Here is an 18,170-nt window from a genome sequence, read left to right as displayed (position 1 = left end):
TTAAAGCATCCTTCCTAAATAAAAGTATTCATTTCTACAATTTCTTTCCAAAAATTAAAAAAAAATCAAATTAAAATTATACTGACTCCAAGCTTTCGGATGGTATAATTTATCATGTTACAAAAGCTTTTTATTTCAGATTAATGCTGATCTCTGGATCTTTCTGTTTATCAAAGAATCTTGAAAAAAATGTGCTAAACCATTTTAAATATTGATGATAATAATAATAATAAATGTTTATTGAACAGCAAATCAGCATATTAGAATGATTTCTTAAGGATCATGTGACACTGAAGACTGGAGTAACGATGCTGGAAGTTTGCTTTGAATTTAAAATATATTCAAATAGAAAATAAAAAAGTAAAAATATTTCACAATATCACTGCTTTTACTGTGTTTAGGATCAAAATAATGCAGGCTTGGTGATCAGAAGACACTTCTTTAAAAAAATTTAAAAATCTTACAGTTCAAAAACTTTTGACTAGTAGTATATATCTTGGCCTTTGAGGTGTGATGACATGTTTAGGTGGAATGGTTCAATCACAAGTCATTTATTTGACCTGGGTAACCTCTCGTAGCACACATTTATCCTGTTTATGTGACTCAGTTCTTTCCTCTTTGGTTGTAAAAGATCCAAGCAACCTTACTAAAGTACATTCTGAAAAGTATCATATATTTAATCAGACATTATCAGCCCTCCTGAATACCTCCACTGCCTCTCTTGTATTCCCTCTTTTCTTGTTCTTTTCCCCACTTTCCTTCACTTCCCGGCTCCTGTTAAGTAAATAAACGCTTGAATTGATGGCAGCAGAGTGGCGATCGCTGTGCTTCTCGAGTGTTTGGAAAGGATCAGCTTGTCTGGGCTCCGGCCGTCACACAGCTGGGGCCTGTTCAACTGACACGAACCCTACAGCTGCCTGCTTCAAGTGCACACACCATTCATATAGATCCATGCTGCATGGCATATTAAATTAGTTCTGGATGATTGTCTTCGGGAGTTTGTGACATTTAGATACTAATGTTTCTGTGAAAGAATGCTTTCGACTTTAATGATGATATATGACTTGACAAGTAGTGATTGAGATTGACATATAATTGCTAAAGTTGTTACCTTGGAAAATAAAGTATTTTTATTTTAGTTTTTGCTTATTTGTTTACTTATGTATATGTTTGTGTGGTATTTTATTTTATTTTTAACATGAGGCCAAAGAGTAATACCAAAAGATATTAAATTTTTCAAACTATTTTTGCTTTGTCTTTGACTTTAGTGCTGGCAGACAACCTGAAGTCCAATCCAGGGATCAAGTGGCAGTACTTCAGCTCAGAGGAGGGTATTTTCACTGTGTTTCCTGCTCACAAGTTTCACTGCAAGGGCACATACGAGCACAGAAGCAGGTACAAAGTGCTTTCTCTCTCTCCTCTTTCTCTCTCACACACACACACACACACACACACACACACACACACACACACACACACACACACACACACACACACACACACACACACACACACAGAGAGACACAGACACTGTCCTTTAAGTTTTTACTCTGAATGTTGATATACCCTACAGCAAGGTATTAAATCCCATGGTTATCACTCTCTTTGGGACGTGCTTTGTAATGAGACTTTCTTTTTTTTTACTCTCCTGTTTTAATGACATTCAAACAAATTCATGCACACCATCCAAGTACCTGCAGTGGTGGCCAAAATTATTAGAACACTAGTATTTTCACCAGATCAAAATGGTTTTAAGTCCGTTATTTCTATATTTTGCTGTAATGCGTCAGTAGGAAATATCAGTTTACATTAGCATCTTGGAGACGTTGCCACAGTTCTTCTGGTTTTAGTCTGATTTTGTTCCGAGTCCGACTTTGTTCTGTTTGTTCATGTCATTCCCGACAGACTGGATGATAATGAGATCAGATCTCTGTGTGGAGCACTGGCTGTTGTCAGATTTCTTGTGCAAACAAGAATCTCACTGGATTATTACAATTAATGGCAAAATGAATGTTTTTCCTACTGACACACTACAGCAAAAGAAATAACTGACTTAAAACAATTTTAGCTGGTCAAAATACTAGGGTTCTAATAATTTTGGCCACCACTGTATTTGTCAACACTGCCTTTTTAAAAATAGCTGTTTAGACTGATTCTATTTAGAAATCTTTAGAAATTTTAACCAAGTAGTACTTTATAGAAAAAAAAGTTGCTCTTGCTGTTTGTCTTTATATTAGTATTTTTCAAAAAAGGATTTGTCTGTTTTCTGCCCTCATCTTTTAGCTAGAGACAAACCAAATGTAGGACCTTATGATTTATGACTTATGTGATACGGAAAACTAGAAAATGGACTTCACTGCACTGCATAATGCAAAATGTCACAGATTTTGGCAAATTTTGGATAAATAAACCAAAAGCAGATGAGTACGCTTAAATCAAAAAGCATTTTGTTTACCGCACAACCTGAAGCGTGCATGATGTTTGCTATGATTTCAGCGTCTGCGGTTTTACTAAATGAGGATGTGAACGAATGAAAATCATCTCCAGAGGTGCTCTGAGAGTAACTTTATCAGAATTTTACAGTTTGTTTTGAGAAAAACTACCATCGTATCATATACACACAAACAAAACTCTTCATGCAACCCGTCAAAGTAAAAGTCTAAAAGAAATTGTGGCAGAAATATGTTACTTCTGTATAGTAGAATGGACTAGCGGCTCACTTAATGAGGGCGTGAGCAAATATACATTGTCTGAGAGTCACTTTATGATCATTTTACAGTTTGTTTTGTAGAAACCCTGGTGAAAAAAAAAACAGCTAAAACCAGGCTAGTTTTAGCTGGTCAACCAGCCTGGTTTTAGTGGAGTTTTGGCCACTTTTCCAGCCTTGCCTGGCTGGAAGACCAGCTAAAACCAGCTACTTCCATCTTATATCAGCTAAGACCAGCCAACAAGCTCAGGCTGGTTTTAGCTGTTTTATTCAGCAGGGAAAACTACCCTCATATCATATAAATGCACAAAACTTCATGGCAACCCGTCAAAATAAAAGTAGTGTTAAACTTGAAGAAATTGTGACAGAAATATATAACTTTTATTCAGTAGGATGTACATCCTAATTTAATACTACTACTACTAATAATGAAATTATTATTAAAACTTTAATTTTTTTTTAAATAACCACACACTTTTTATTCCATGTTTTATACAGAACACCTGTTGTGCAGCACAAAAAAATGAAAAGGGAACAGGAAAAATTAATTAAATGTTTTATGCCTTCATAAATCGCAAACCAAAATTTATTCAGACTCCCTTCAGCATTTCTCACATTATCACAGTTTATTTGCTATAGTTTCGAAAATGGTAATAAAATATGACAAGAACTCAAGAGTTAAACTGTGTCAAAACAAATTCATCTTGATAATGTCAGATAACTTTGATAGAAATGTATGTAGCAAAACATGGTCAGGTTAAAGTGACAAATCTAATTTTTGTCCAGTGTATGAAGAGTTTTTGGGTGTAATATGTCACAGTTTACTTTATTTTGCTATCCTCACTCAAATAAATGAACTATAGAGTCATGCACCCACTAGTAAAAAAAAAAAAAAAAAATGATATGTGGTGTCTGACTAATTTTTGGTTTGACTGTATTTCATAGGGGCCAAAAAATGTAATTTTTGTTAAACTTTTAATAAATTGCTGTTAAATTGTACACGTTTTATGGTTTTAAGTCATGCTTTTTAATTAATAAACTTTAAGTTAACCATTAGAATGAAGTAATGACAGAGAACGTGGAATTTGGAAAAAATTAATACAGATTTCATAGGGCCAAACTAAAGGTTATTTTGTCTTTGTACACAAGAGCTGTGATCTGTAAGGTATCCGCTCTCACACTGTCATGGGCACCTCAGAATTTAGCGTCTTGTGTGGCAGGGTGTAAATTACATTCTAGAGAGGCCTTTTTGGTCTGTTTAGCGTAGTTACAATAGGCCACATGCCCTTGACTGGAATGCAGGGTCGCCCCTACTAAACCCCACTGGAATCTGCCACCCAGTGTTGTGGGCAATGTGTGCCGGTGCTGAAAGATGGGCTCATTTCTGCCTCCGTTCCCACAACTTCTCTCCTCCTGCTGGAGATTGCATAAGAAACCCTGGTACTCAGGTTTTCAACCACTTATAGGATATATATATGAGATTTAGACAATATGGACAGCGTTTTTACACAGTGTTGGAGTTGAAAAAGGGTTTCCAAAAACAACAGAATAGAGTGCAGGATCTCTTGCACAAACACTGTAGTCAAGAGAGCGGGAATCACGCCAAGACTCCACTTGGCTTCTTGCCGTCACAGTCCAGGAAAAGTCGTTCTGCAGGGTTCTTGCATCCTGCAAATAAGGCGACCGTAAATCTTTTTTTTTTCTGTTTGTTGGCAGGCCTGTGTATGTTTCAGCAGTAAGGCCGCAGTCAAAACATATTGTAGTGATCATAGACCACGGTGCCTCCGTCACTGAGACCCAACTCCAGATCGCCCGTGACGCTGCGCTAATCATCCTTAACTCCATCGATGAACATGATAAAGTAAGGAAGTGACGCCATCATCCTCATCATACACCCTCCACTGATTGCATTTGTGCTTTTGGCACTCAATGTTCTTTTTTTCGCCCTCAGATCTCAGTGTTGACAATAGCAGATGCTGTTCGTTCCTGCTCTCTGGATCAGTGCTACAAGAGCTTCCTTTCGCCTGCTACCAGTGAGACAAAGAGGAAGATGAGCACCTTCATCAACAACATTAAAGCATCTGACAGCTCTACCCAGCATGCACTGGGCTTCCAGAAAGCCTTTCAGTTGTTGAGGAACACAAGCAGCGTCATCAGACAGCCCACTAGTAAGAGTCAGAGCTTCTGTACATTAGATTTACTAACACCATATAATTTCCTACCTTTATTATGTATTTCTATTTATATGTTTAGTGTTAACAAAAGTGTTCTTTAATGTTTAAGTCTAGAAATCTATATACATATATATATAATACATTTTAACTGAACAGATGTGACCAATAACTACAGGGTTTTTCGTTAACAGTTAAATTAAACAAATTAGTTCTTTTTATACTTTAAAAGAGATGTATATATTGTACTTTAAAAAAGCGGTGAGACTTTACTTAAAGCCTTTGTTAAAATCCATTATAATATTTGAAGGTTTGATTTTCACGTGTTTTAATGCATTATACTTCAAAAGGAGTAACAATGAGTAGATACACTAGATTTTTAATGTTTTTTTTTAAGTCTTTTCTGCTCACCAAGCCTGTATTTATTTGATCCAAAGTACAGCAGTACTATTGTGAAATATTTTTACTATTTAAAATAACTGCTTTTTATTTGAATATATTTAAAATATAATATATTTCTGTGATCAAAGCTACATTTTTATCATCTTTACTCCAGTCTTCAGTGTCCTTCAGAAATCATTCTAATATGCTCACTTGTTCAAGAAACATTTATTATTATTATTATTAATAATAATAATAATATTTAAAACAGGATTCTTTGATGAATAGAAGGATCTAAAGATCAGCATTTATCTGAAATAGAAAGCTTTTGTAACATTATACACTATATATATATATTCAAAGGCTTGGAGTCAGTATATTTTTATTTTTTTTATTTTTGCGAAAGAAATTATAAAAAATTAATACTCTTATTTAACAAGGATGCTTTAAATGAATGAAAAGACATTTATGATAAAAGACATTGATAATAAAGACATTTATAATGTCAAAAGCTTTCTATTTCAGATTAATGCTGTTCTTCAGAACTTTCTATTCAACAAAGAAACCTGAAAAAAATTCTACTCAGCTGTTTTCAAAATAATAATAATCAGAATTTTAGAATGATTTCTGAAGGATCATGTGACTGGAGTAATGATGCTACAAATTCAGCTTTGAAATCACGGGAATAAATTACATTTTAAAATATATTCAAATAGAAAACAGTTATTTTGAGTAGTAAAAAGAAATCACATTTTTTCTGTTTTTGCTGTACTTGTACTTTTGCAGGCTTGGTGAGCAAAACATTAAAAAACATTAAAACAAAAAAAAAACATTACAAATCTTTTAACTGGTGTTGTAAATATGTAGACTCAAAGATGATATGTCTATAAAGAACTGGTCTCTGAGAAATACTTACATTATACAGCTTATTTCGGTGTGTGGTGTCTCAAGTTGCCTTGAGGCCAGTTATTCAATTCATTATGATTGATTAATAATCATCTTCCCTTTCACAGACACCGACATGGTGATAATCTACCTGTCATCGGGCATCACCTCCAGAGATTCATCAGAGCACGAAAAGAGAGCAACCCTGAGCGTTGTCAAAGAGGAAAACCGCCACCTCAACAACTCTGTCATGATCCTCACCTACGCTCTCATGAACGGTGAGATATCGCCAAGGAGTGCGGCTTTTTTATTGGCTCTTTGTCTAATAGGGCCTCATGGTGAACACCCGTGTGCATGTTTGTGCTTTTTCAAAACGCGCTCAGCTGTTTTGACGCCCCTTCATCTTTCTTCAGGTCTTTGTGTGTGCATGTTTACGTGTCAACCGTAAGAAACCACTCTCCATTATATTGCTCTCCTCAGCTGTTCCTCTCCCCGCATGTATTAGCCTGCCATTAGCATACATTAGTTTGGCATCATGAAAATTAAAATGGAGATCATCGAAAAGAAGAAAGAGAAATGCGACAATACATCAAAGGCCACTCGGTGACATGAAAGAGTGAGAAAGGCCTTTTTTCATGCATTAGATGACTCAGAGATATGATTCAGATTGATTAGCTTGGTCGTGCGGGTTACGCTACTTTGACTAGGTATTGTGAGGCTCTGAAGGACACACACACACACACACACACACACACACACACACACACACAGGGAATTACTCATATTTCCTTGTTTATTTGAAGTCTGGTTCATTTCTGACAAGTTGTATTATATTCACATATTAAACCCTGCCACAGTGTCAGATTAATAGACTGAAGTGTTGAAATTCATGTCAAGTCCAGTAACAATTCAACAGAATTGAATGTTCCTTCAAAAGTGAAAGACTAAACCGCCTATTCTTTTTGCTAAAGCTCCAAAACCACCATTTCATGATGGAAATAGATTAAGTGTGATTTTTAGCTCTGCGGTTAGGGAATCCATGTGGGATGTGAATGGCTTTCTATTACTGTGGGCCAGAGAAGCAAAACCTTTACAAAACACCCACAATATCTGTGAAAATTTAGATAAATAGGTTGATATTAGCTTTGTTCCAAAACCCAATGAGTGCACGAGAGACACATACCACATACATATTGAGGGAAAAATGTCTATTTTAATTATTTTTCTTGTACTGTGGTCCTCAGAAGGAGTAACGGGACTCAAGGAGCTGGCCTTCTTGCGAGACCTGGCCGAGCAGAACTCCATCAAGTATGGTGTTCCGGATCGTTCCGCCCTGCCTGTCGTAAAGGGCAGTATGATGGTTTTAAACCAGCTCAGTAACCTGGAGACCACCGTGGGCCGTTTCTACATCAACCTCCCCAATCGAATGATCGACGTGGCCTCCTTCAGCTTGCCTTATGCGGACCAGATGGGAGACGGTAAGTTAAGATCTTGAACTTGGCATCAAGCTCAAGTCTGGCACATTAGCATTCCCTCTGACAAACCATATGCACTCACAAGACCTCAGAAGAAGTGGCTCTGCACCAGAAAGTTTCCATGGTGCTATATACTGTAAACTTAAACTATGAGTAAAGCCAAAAATCACAAATGCAGAGCCTTATGGAGCTGTTGCTAGACAGGAAGTCATTCTGAAGAAATTATAGATTGTTTGGAAACGATGCATCATACAAATTTGCTCACAAGTGATATTTATCTGTATTTTTATTGGTTCATATAAATGTCTCAAAGCTCATTTTCTAGATTTTGATCAAACTTAATTTGGCTGAAGGAAATGGAGAATTGATTTAAAATGTAGAAATTAGTGCTGGGCAATGATTGATTGTGATTAATCACATCCAAAATATGTATACGTACGTGTGAGTACTGTGTATATTTATTATGTATGTATAAAGGCACACACATACAGTATACATTTTGAAAATATTATTCACGATTAATCATTGCCCAGCACTAGTAGAAATACATTTTTACATTTTCATTGTGAGTATAAGTTGTCTAGGAAAAAAAATAAAAATAAAAATATGTGAATTAAAAACATTTTAAAGTGGTAAATGGTATGTTGTCAAAAATCTATTTATCTGTCCTTTTTTTCTAATAAAAAAAACTCTAACTCTGTAACAAAGAAAGTTGCTAAAGTTAAAGTGATAGTCAATAATTCTGTCAATAATTACTCACCCTCACGTCGTTCCATATTACTGTCAAACACAAACTAAGATGTCAGTACGTATCATTCATCAATCTCAAATATGGCTTTAATCTAAAAGATGTATGTAGTAACAACTTTACATGGCAACTCAATCTAATGTTAACCTAGAAAAAATGCGCTATTGAAGTGTCTGTGCGGAGTGTGGAAGCTGAACAGTAGCGTGCTTACTGCATGACAGATGGAGGCGCTGGTGTGGTCACTTTCTCTTAAAATACAGATAAAAGTAATACACCTTTTGAATCTGTAAAGACTGTACGTTTATTTGTGTGCACTCAGAATAACAGCAAAACATTGTGCTTTTCTAAAATAATGAAAGCAAACAGGATGCCCTTTCTGCTGTCTCGGTCTCTGTGAACTTGAGTGAAACTTCTAAACTGTGTGTACTTGCCTTACAGACATGAAAAATATATAGAGAGAGAGTGAAATGTCTACTTTTAAATGAACCAATTCAAATAGAAAACAAATATTCTTAGATTATGTAATCTGTATGAAGCATGCAGGTGCATCACTACTGCAGAGATGATGAGTCAGTGTCACTGACTTCATCTCTTAAGCCGAAAACAAAGAAAGCACTATTTTATTTCTGACACATTCACTTGAGCACTTATTAGGCTATGTAGACAATTAAAAGCTCATTATTATTATTTATATGGTTGATTAATAAACATGCAACTAATAGTCTAATAGCTAATGCTTAAAATGGACTACTAGACCAGAAAAATTTTAGTCGAGTGCAGCTCTAGTTGTTTTTGAATATTGTTGGCCTTTTGGCAATGGCTTGTACCTCACCTCCTAATAAAAAAATGTCTTCATTAATTGTTGTTTACATACTTTGACTTAATAGTATAGAGACAGATTGAAAGGAACTTGCTCTGTTTTCCCTTTCATAGGTTTCATCATGACCGTCAGCCGGCCATGCTACTTCGGGAACTTGTTGCTGGGTGTAGTCGGAGTGGATGTGAATCTGGCATACATACTGGAGGACGTCACCTACTACCAAGACTCCCTGGCCTCGTATACATTCCTCATAGACAATAAAGGTATGGAGATGCGTGTGCTGATGATTGCATTTATGTGTTCCAAATTGAGCCAAACTTGTTTCACGTTTTTCACTGTTTATCGCACTCAAAGGGATAGTTCACCCAAAAATTTTAATTCTGTCATTAAGTATTCACCCTCATGTCGTTCCAAACTCGTAAGACCTTCGTTCATCTTCAGAACATAAATTAAGATACTTTTGATAGGGTCAAAAAGCTCTCCGACTTCATCAAAGAAATCTTAATTTGTGTTCCGAAGACGAACAAAGGTCTTACAGGTTTGGAAAAACATGACGGTGAGTAATTATTGACAGAATTGTCATTTTTGGGTGAAGTGTCTCTTTAAGCTTGACTTTCTAACTTCACCCTGAATTTGGAGGTCTGATCTTCACGGACACAAAACACTGAACTAAGGGCCAGTGACCTTTAACAGCTCATTAGGGGAATCAGCTGTCCCACATTGGGCGGCTCAGAGTCAGATCCAAGGTTGACATCATGCCAGTTTCTTGAAGTGGGAACAGCAAAACTTGGTGGATTTGAACTTTTTAGAGAGAAAATACTTGAATTGTAGTTGTTGTTTTTTCTCCTTGGAAAAAGAGCAGTAGTATCACTGTACGCTTAATATGCAAACATTGTTCACCAAAGAATGAAATTAAGCACCGGTAGCCTTATTTTGCTTCATTTACACTTTCTTCACCCCGCTCTAAATAACATCTATTAGTTTTTCCACGACTTCCCCCAGCAGGGTGATGTATCTCTGAATTTACAACACTGTTAACCTCCACTTACTACATATTAAAACAATTAGATAAGCCTGCCAGAAATTGCCTCTTTGCACTAAAAGGGTGTGTTGCATTACATATGTAATAAAATGAGGGCGATTATCTGTTCCTGAGAGTATACAGTCTGTCCTAATGACTGGGATAATGAAGTGGCACCTGCTGTCTCCAGCTGTTCAGTAAAGAGACGTGATAGCACTGCCTCTCAGTTCTTTTCAAAAGGAAGTCTCTCCCTGTGTTATACAGGCCACAGATTTTGTGTGTAGCCTAGTACTTGAAAATCTTGACTGGTAACTGAAAGGTTTGAGCCTCACAATGGACCATCTGTTAGCACATTGTACTGAAAACCTGTCACAATATACAGTGTGTTAAAACTATATTGGACTAGGAAACATAGTCACAGCTTGCAAGGAAAAGTTATGCGTTTCATATACAAATTAGGGATTTAAGAGGCCCAACAGGAAACTCAATTCTTTAACAAGTAAATAATTCTGTAATGTTCAGAGAAAGGGTGGAAAATGTTATATTTAACAAATCATATTTTTATATTAAATTAAATTTAATTTAATGCTTGATTATGTTTCAGGCTACACCCTCATGCATCCGTCTCTCACCCGTCCTTACCTGATGACTGAAGCTCCGCTCCATACAGACATCATCCACTATGAGAACATCCCAGGGTTTGCTGCTGTGCGTCAAAACATCCTCAGGTGAGGGTGTATGGGATTTCAAAAAGCCCTGGCTGTCTGCGGTCGCTCGAGTTTACTGTGTTACTCGCACGATTGCTAGGCTTATGTTGTGTGTTTCTTGTTAGTCTGCCTCTGGGGAGCCAGGTCATTGCTGTGCCTGTCAATTCCTCTCTGTCTTGGCACATGAACCGCCTACGCGATCCCAGTCGAGATGCCTACAATGTCAGCTACGCTTGGAAACTGGTAAGCTATTCCTTTACAGTGGAACAAGCATTGGATTAGAGCAGGCTGAGAGATGTATGTTATTTTATTACTTTTTTGTACTCTTACTCATTTAACTTATTTTAATTTTTGATTTGCAGGTTCAGGACACTTCGTTTATCTTGTGTATAGTTTATGTTCAGCCGGAGATCCCGGTGAAGCAACTGAAAAATTTGAACACGGCCCCTAGCAGCAAACTCTTGTACCATCGCCTGGATCTGCTAGGGCAACCCAGCTCCTGCCTGCACTTTAAACAGCTCGCTACAGTCGGTAAGCTCAACGAAACATTAATATAATCTTTACATCTTGTAAAACAACAGCAAACAAAAAAGTACATGCTCATTCTCTGAAAATGGAGTGAGACATTATTTTAAGATATTTATTGTTTAATAAATGAAATATCAAATCCAGACAGAATTATTATTTATTTTTATTTTTTTTGCATTTTTGCTCAGCAAGTGAATTATTACCAACAAAGCCTATATAAATGTTAATACACTAGTGGAGGACTGGATGCCAGATGTCCATAAAGTGGAAAAGTTTTGTTGCTGAAGTATTGTTGATTTAATATTTAATTAATGTTAGTGCATTAAGTATCAAAAAAGAAGACAATCACACTATATACACTGCCATTCAAAGGTTTGGGATCAGTAAGATTTTTAATGATTTTTAAAAGTCTTTTCTGCTCATCAAAGCTGTTTTTTTAATTAATATTTTATTAATAAAAATTAATATTGTAAAATAATTTGCAATTTAAAATAGTGCTTTTTTATTTTAAAATAGAATTTATTCCTGTGATGCAACATTACTCCAGTCTTCAGTGTCACATGACACTGTATGTGATATATGCTGATTTATTATCAATGTTGAAAACAGTTGTGCTGCTTAATATTTATTTTGTAACCTGTGATTCTTCTTTAAAATGGAAATATTTCCTAACAATATACAGTACTGTTCAAAGTTTGGGATCAGTATTTTTTTTTCTGGCTTTAAAAGAAATTAATACTTTTATTAAGCAAAGATGTGTTAAATCGATTAAAAAAAAGTGATATTAAAGACATATTGCTAGAAAAATATTTCTATTTTGAATAAATGCTGTTCTTTTTAACTTTTTATTCATCAAAGAATCCTGAAAAAAGTATCACAGGTTTCAAAAAATATTAAGCAGCACAACTGTTTCCAAAATTGATAATAAATTAGCATATTCGATTTCTGAACGAGACACTGAAGACTGGGGTAATGATGCTGAAAATTCAACTTTGCCATCATAGAAATAAATTATATTTGAAAGTATATTACTATTACTTTTTTCTGTATTTTTGATCAAATAAATGGAACTTTGATGAGTATAAGAAAAAAAACATTAAAAATCCTACTGATCCCAAATATTTGAACAGCAGTGTATACAATATACTGTATATATGTACAGTATATATGTTTTTTTTTTTTTTTTTTTCGTTTTTGAAAGAAGTCTGTTATGCTTACCAAGGCTGTCATTGGTTAATCAAAAATAGAGCAAACCAGTAATATTGCTAATTATTATCACAATTTAAAGTAATTATTTTCAGTTTTTTATATATTTAAAATGCAATTTATTCCTTTGACTACAAAGCTGATTTTTTTCAGCAGAATTTCCATTACTCCAGTCTACAGTGTCACATGATCCTTTAGAAAATGATTCTAATATGCTGATTTGGTGCTTAAATCTATTATAAATGTTGAAAAGGGTTGTGTTGTGTATTACTGGGGGCTGTGCACGTTTTTCATCATGGTTCTTTGATAAATAGAAGTTTAAAGAATATAATTTATTTATTTTGTTAGTCAATTTAATGTACCTTTGCCGAACAAAAGTATTAATTACAGTACTTTCCATGACTAACTAGCTTACCAACCCTAAACCTCTGTGTACTTTTTCTTAAGTGACTTTTTTTTGTTACTAAAGGCTAATATAATTAAGCAACACAACTGATTCATGTCTCTTTTTCTCACAGAGAGTCCCACAGTGATGTTGTCTGCTGGTAGTTTCTCCTCTCCATATGAGCACTTGAGTCAGCCAGAGACCAAGCGCATGGTGGAGCACTACACGGCTTACCTGAGTGACAACACCAGGCTCATAGCCAACCCAGGCCTGAAGGTACACACAAACACACACTTACTGCCCATCTCAGCAACACATGTCTCACAGCCAACCTGGGAATAACTCAATCCTTCACAGTTTGTGGTCACACAGTTGGTTTCTCAGTCCTAACTGGCAGTTGTTCATTGGCAGTGTTCCTCTCCCATTTAATTCTTCTTTTTCATTAGGGCAATGCAGTGCACCAGTCTTCATGATTCTCTGCTTAGTAGAATTCTTTAACACCCCTCTCCCCTCCTTTGGTCTTCCAGTCTTCTGTGAGAAATGAGGTGATGGCCACCAGTCACGTGACAGATGAATGGATGAGTCTTATGGAGATGAGCAGCCTCAACTGCTACATTGTGAGGCGTTACATAGCAACGCCCAATGGGGTGCTGCGGATTTACCCCGGTTCGCTCATGGACAAAGCCTTCGATCCCACCAGGAGGCAATGGTAAGATTTGAGCCTCAGGACGGAGGTCTTCAAACTCCTAGTGGGACGCTGGTCAACAGATCCCACAGTCTGTTGACCTAAGCTTAGCAAACTGTCAGCTTCCCAAGGTTTTTTGTGTTCATATGCAGCTGTACTCACTGCAAAAAGAAGATTGTATGGGAAAATAGCAAACTTTGATCAATTTGTACATTTTCTGTTTAAAATAATCTTTTTGTCTTTTAGGTACCTACATGCTGTCGCCAATCCTGGTCTCATTACTTTTACTGGACCGTACCTGGATGTTGGTGGGGCGGGCTATGTGGTCACCATTAGCCACACCATCCACGCCTCTAGGTCAGTTGGTTCAGTTGGTCAGTCAGATTTCATGTTTAAACCTGGTGGTTCTCAACCAGGGGTCCTCAGCAAACTTAAAGGGGGTCAAAACAGTTTTTGAAACTTCTGGAATCACAAAATGTATTTTTAGTTAATTAGTTAATTAGTTAATTTCATATATGGGCCATTTTATCGAATTGGTTCAAAGTAGGAAAGGTCTTGGAAAAAATGTCTTTCCACAGTTTTTTTTTAATGTAGGCAAACTGTATAATATCCAAAGTACACATTTCTAGTAATTGTGCAGTTAATTCTCATATTGTATTTTTAGAAAGTTTTGGAATATTTGTCCTTTCCTCAAATTCGTCACTACCAAAACACGGTTAGTATATAATTTAGTAAGAAGGGTTAAATTTATCTGTTAAGATTTTGCTTACATCTTCCTTGTAAATATATATATTTTCTATTTTATTAAAAAACTTCCAGAGGTAAAACAATAACAGTTACAATTTTAACAATATTTCAAGTGTGATTTATGAGATTTGTTGTATTTCGAATCTAATTTTTCTTTGTAAAAGGTAAAAAGTTGATCATATTGATTTCAAACTTCAGTTTAAATATACATTAATCCAAACACTATCATAACATCGTAGTTAATAATTCCGTATACTTTATTTTTGACAAAATATTTCATATTTCGGTGGTGACAACATGTTTTTGGTAGCGACAGTGATGTTTTAGTAGCAAACACATTAAATTCCAAACTTTTTACCCACATACTAAAACACTACTAAAACATACTAAAATACTAAACATTTGCATAACTGTACAATGTTTTCCCCTAAATAAAGAATTATGTTCCCTTTTGTCACCACAAAACAATGATGGCATGTTGTGACTATGAGAGAGAGTGACACAAATATTTTCTGGTCATAAATGTAGGGGTGTAGATAAAACCAGTCTTAGCCAATGGACTAAAACATACACTGTTTCGGTAGAGACATGAAAATGCGGAACACATTTTTAAAGTTTCATTATTATTTACAAAGAAAAACAAAATAAATATTTATTTTGAACTTCACTTTTTTACCAAAACAAATATATATTTATATTTTTAAAAACAACAATGGAATAAAATGCAAATAGTTTCAATTTCAATTTAGGTTAGTGTTTGGGACAGCCACCTCCCAATTGAAAGTACCAAATAAATTATGATTTTATATATATTAAGCTTACTGATATTTAAAATATTATTGTGGGTTTCAATAAATAATAAAATGATCTTAGTAATATCTAAGATTTGAATACTTAAATGCTTTTTAAATGTGTTTTTTGGTTGTCTGTAGAATGGCCCATATAACTGTGTACTCCCTGTTTCTGTTAATAAGAAAATAATTAAAGCAAGCAGTTTTGTCATAATGATGGTAGAAATACTGTAAATATCTTGGCCTGCATGGAGAGAGGGGACTCTTTGAATATTATGTTGGAGACAAAGGGGTCTTTGAGTCAAAAAATTTGATAACCATTGGTTAAACACATGATTTGCTATGTATTATAGCTTTTATATGTGGATATTATTTTTTTTGCACTACACTAGCTGTTTTGTTACACTTGTATGAATCAAACTTAAATGATAATATAACTTAAAAGGATAGTTCACCCAAAAATGAAAACTTCTGTCCTGTAAGACCTTCATTCATCTTCTGAACACAAATGAAAATATTTTTGATGAAATCTGAGAGCTTTCTGACCCTGCATAGACAGCAACGCAACTAACACATTCAAGGCCCAGAAAGGTAGTAAGGACATTGGTAAAATAGTCTTAATCTTAATTAAATTCTTAATAGCTAAGTGAATGCTGATATTTCACTTCTGGTCACAAGAAACACAAAACTAAGAATGGTTTACATCAAGCCTAGCTTAGTTTGTCATAATGTACCATGAATAACATTGTATTTTGTGAGAATTTGTATTTTTTAAATTAGCTGTCTAGTTGAAGAAAGTGTAAAGTTGCATATGTAGTACGTAATAGTACCTGTTGCAAATGAAAAACAACTGCCTTATCACTGTCGGGTTTGTGCTTGGCTGTGTGTGTGTGTGTGTGTGTGTGTGTGTGTGTGTGTGTGTGTGTGTGTGTGTGTGTGTGTGTGTGTGTGGCCGTGTGTAGAGATATGATGAAGCTGTTTGAAACTGGCAGCATTCCAGAATGTCTGGTGTAGATAAAGAGTGTTTTCCCTCCACGTTTTCCAATCAGTTCTCTCTTAAGAGGAGGAAATGTGACTATGGAGTGTGCGATCTGATCTAAAGCTCCATTGCTGTGGCCCATCATACTGTAGATCTCCTCATTCTTCATATTGTTCAACACACTTTATCTGCCTCCTTTCCCAGTTCCCAAAAGGCCTCCGGTTACACAGTAGCGGTTATGGGCATTGACTTCACTCTGCGCTACTTCTACAAAGTTCTGTTGGATCTTCTGCCCATCTGCAACCAGGACAAGGGCAACAAAATCCGGTAAGGCCATTTCCACCAAACCCAACCCCCATCTAATTTCAGTTAGCTTCTTCTTAAACTCTCTAGTGTCTGCCAAGACCCCAGTGTGCTGGCTGTGGTGTCCAGCGTAGTGCCTGAAGCTATCGATGCCCCACAGAGGCTCTTTAAAGCCCTTTCAAATGAGACTAATCAGATTTGCTTCTGTTGGAAAAGAGGCATTCACTTAGTCTTCTCTGCATGCTTCTAAGCTCCCTCTTTTAGGATAGGAGGAGATAGAATGAGAAAGATCTGAGGTAGGGATCAAGAAACAGTGAGGGACGGCTGGATGTAGAGAGAGAGGAGAGATGAGAAGGGAAAAGAGGGAAGACTGGAACAATGACACTTATTTTATTTATTTATTTTTCAGAAAATAAAATAAAATTCAGTGGTGCTTTCCTTTGTAAAAGTTGTGACAGATGTCAAGACATACAATTTATAGACTACTTAAATATTTGAGCATAACACTATTAAACTTTGTGTGAACATATATCTATGGAAACCTCTGACCAGGGAGAATGGTTGGAAAAAATAGCAGAAGAATTATATCATGATAAACATAAACTTCATTAGCTTTGAAGCAGTTTTCCAAAAAAAAAAAAAAATAAATATATATATATATATGCATTTATTTGATTACAATTTCTAAAAAATACAGTTATATTATGAAATTATTTCATTGTAAAATAACTGTTTTCTAAGTGAATAAATTTTAAAATGTAATTTATTCCTGTATTGCAAAGCTGAATTTTCAGCCTTATTACTCAAACTATCAATGTTTAAAACTTTGTTTTGCTGCTTAATTTTTTGTTGGAACCTGTGATACTTTTTTCAGGGTTTTTTAATAAATAAAAAAATAAAAGGAACAGCATTTATTTAAAATATAAATATTTTGTAACAATATAAACCACCATTTTAAAAGTTTGTGGTGTTTTTCTTTTTAAGAAATTAATACTTTTATTCAACAAGGATGCGTTAAATTGCTAAAAAAAAAAATGTTAGCAAAGACTTCAGAAAAAGACCTTAGAAAAGATTTCTGTTTTTACTAAATGCTCTTCTTTTTTTAATCTTTTTATTTATCAAAAAAAACCAGAAACAGCACTGATTATAAAAGTAATAAATCAGCATATTAGAATGATTTCTGAAGGATCATGTGACACTGAAGACTGGAGTAATGGCTGATAAAAATGCAGCTTTGCATCACAAGAATAAATTATATTAAATAATTTATTAAAATAGAAAACCATTATTTTAAGGTGTAATAATATTTGACAATATTACATTTTTTTTCTGTATTTTTTATCAAGTAAATAAAGCTTACTGATCCCAATGATCGGCAATGTCTGTACATAGAAATTTAAATAACTTCTGGTTTGTTCTATTAATATTTATTTCTATCCTAATTTTAGATGCAGTACTTGAATATTTAATATTTGCATATTTAAATATATTATTTACACCAGTGTTTCTCAACCAGGGGGCCTCAGCAAAGTTCAAGATGACTTAAAATGTTTACAGCAATTTGCTGTATCATATAAGCAATAGTAATGCTTGCCTCTGCAAGCAGAGCAAATAAACCCTTCTTGATGCAA

At 35.1% G+C, this 18,170-nt stretch overlaps 1 protein-coding gene across 1 annotated transcript in view; it reads left to right on the top strand.

Moving 5' to 3' along the window:
- cachd1 (cache domain containing 1) overlaps positions 1-18,170 on the top strand; it is a 65,902-nt gene that overhangs the window by 30,266 nt on the left and 17,466 nt on the right. Inside the window, exons 4-16 of the mRNA XM_073851649.1 lie at positions 1,269-1,395; positions 4,424-4,568; positions 4,659-4,875; positions 6,273-6,422; positions 7,389-7,622; positions 9,301-9,450; positions 10,813-10,936; positions 11,041-11,158; positions 11,278-11,446; positions 13,168-13,310; positions 13,562-13,743; positions 13,966-14,076; positions 16,441-16,563. Coding sequence (XP_073707750.1) covers positions 1,269-1,395; positions 4,424-4,568; positions 4,659-4,875; positions 6,273-6,422; positions 7,389-7,622; positions 9,301-9,450; positions 10,813-10,936; positions 11,041-11,158; positions 11,278-11,446; positions 13,168-13,310; positions 13,562-13,743; positions 13,966-14,076; positions 16,441-16,563 — 1,993 coding nt within the window. The remainder of the gene's footprint in view (positions 1-1,268; positions 1,396-4,423; positions 4,569-4,658; positions 4,876-6,272; positions 6,423-7,388; positions 7,623-9,300; positions 9,451-10,812; positions 10,937-11,040; positions 11,159-11,277; positions 11,447-13,167; positions 13,311-13,561; positions 13,744-13,965; positions 14,077-16,440; positions 16,564-18,170) is intronic.

This window comes from Garra rufa, chromosome 12 (genome assembly GCF_049309525.1).
Source record: "Garra rufa chromosome 12, GarRuf1.0, whole genome shotgun sequence".
In the NCBI taxonomy this organism is placed as follows: Eukaryota; Metazoa; Chordata; class Actinopteri; order Cypriniformes; family Cyprinidae; genus Garra; species Garra rufa.
Note: the sequence above shows the minus strand (reverse complement) of the source record. Positions and strands in the feature narration are given on the sequence as shown.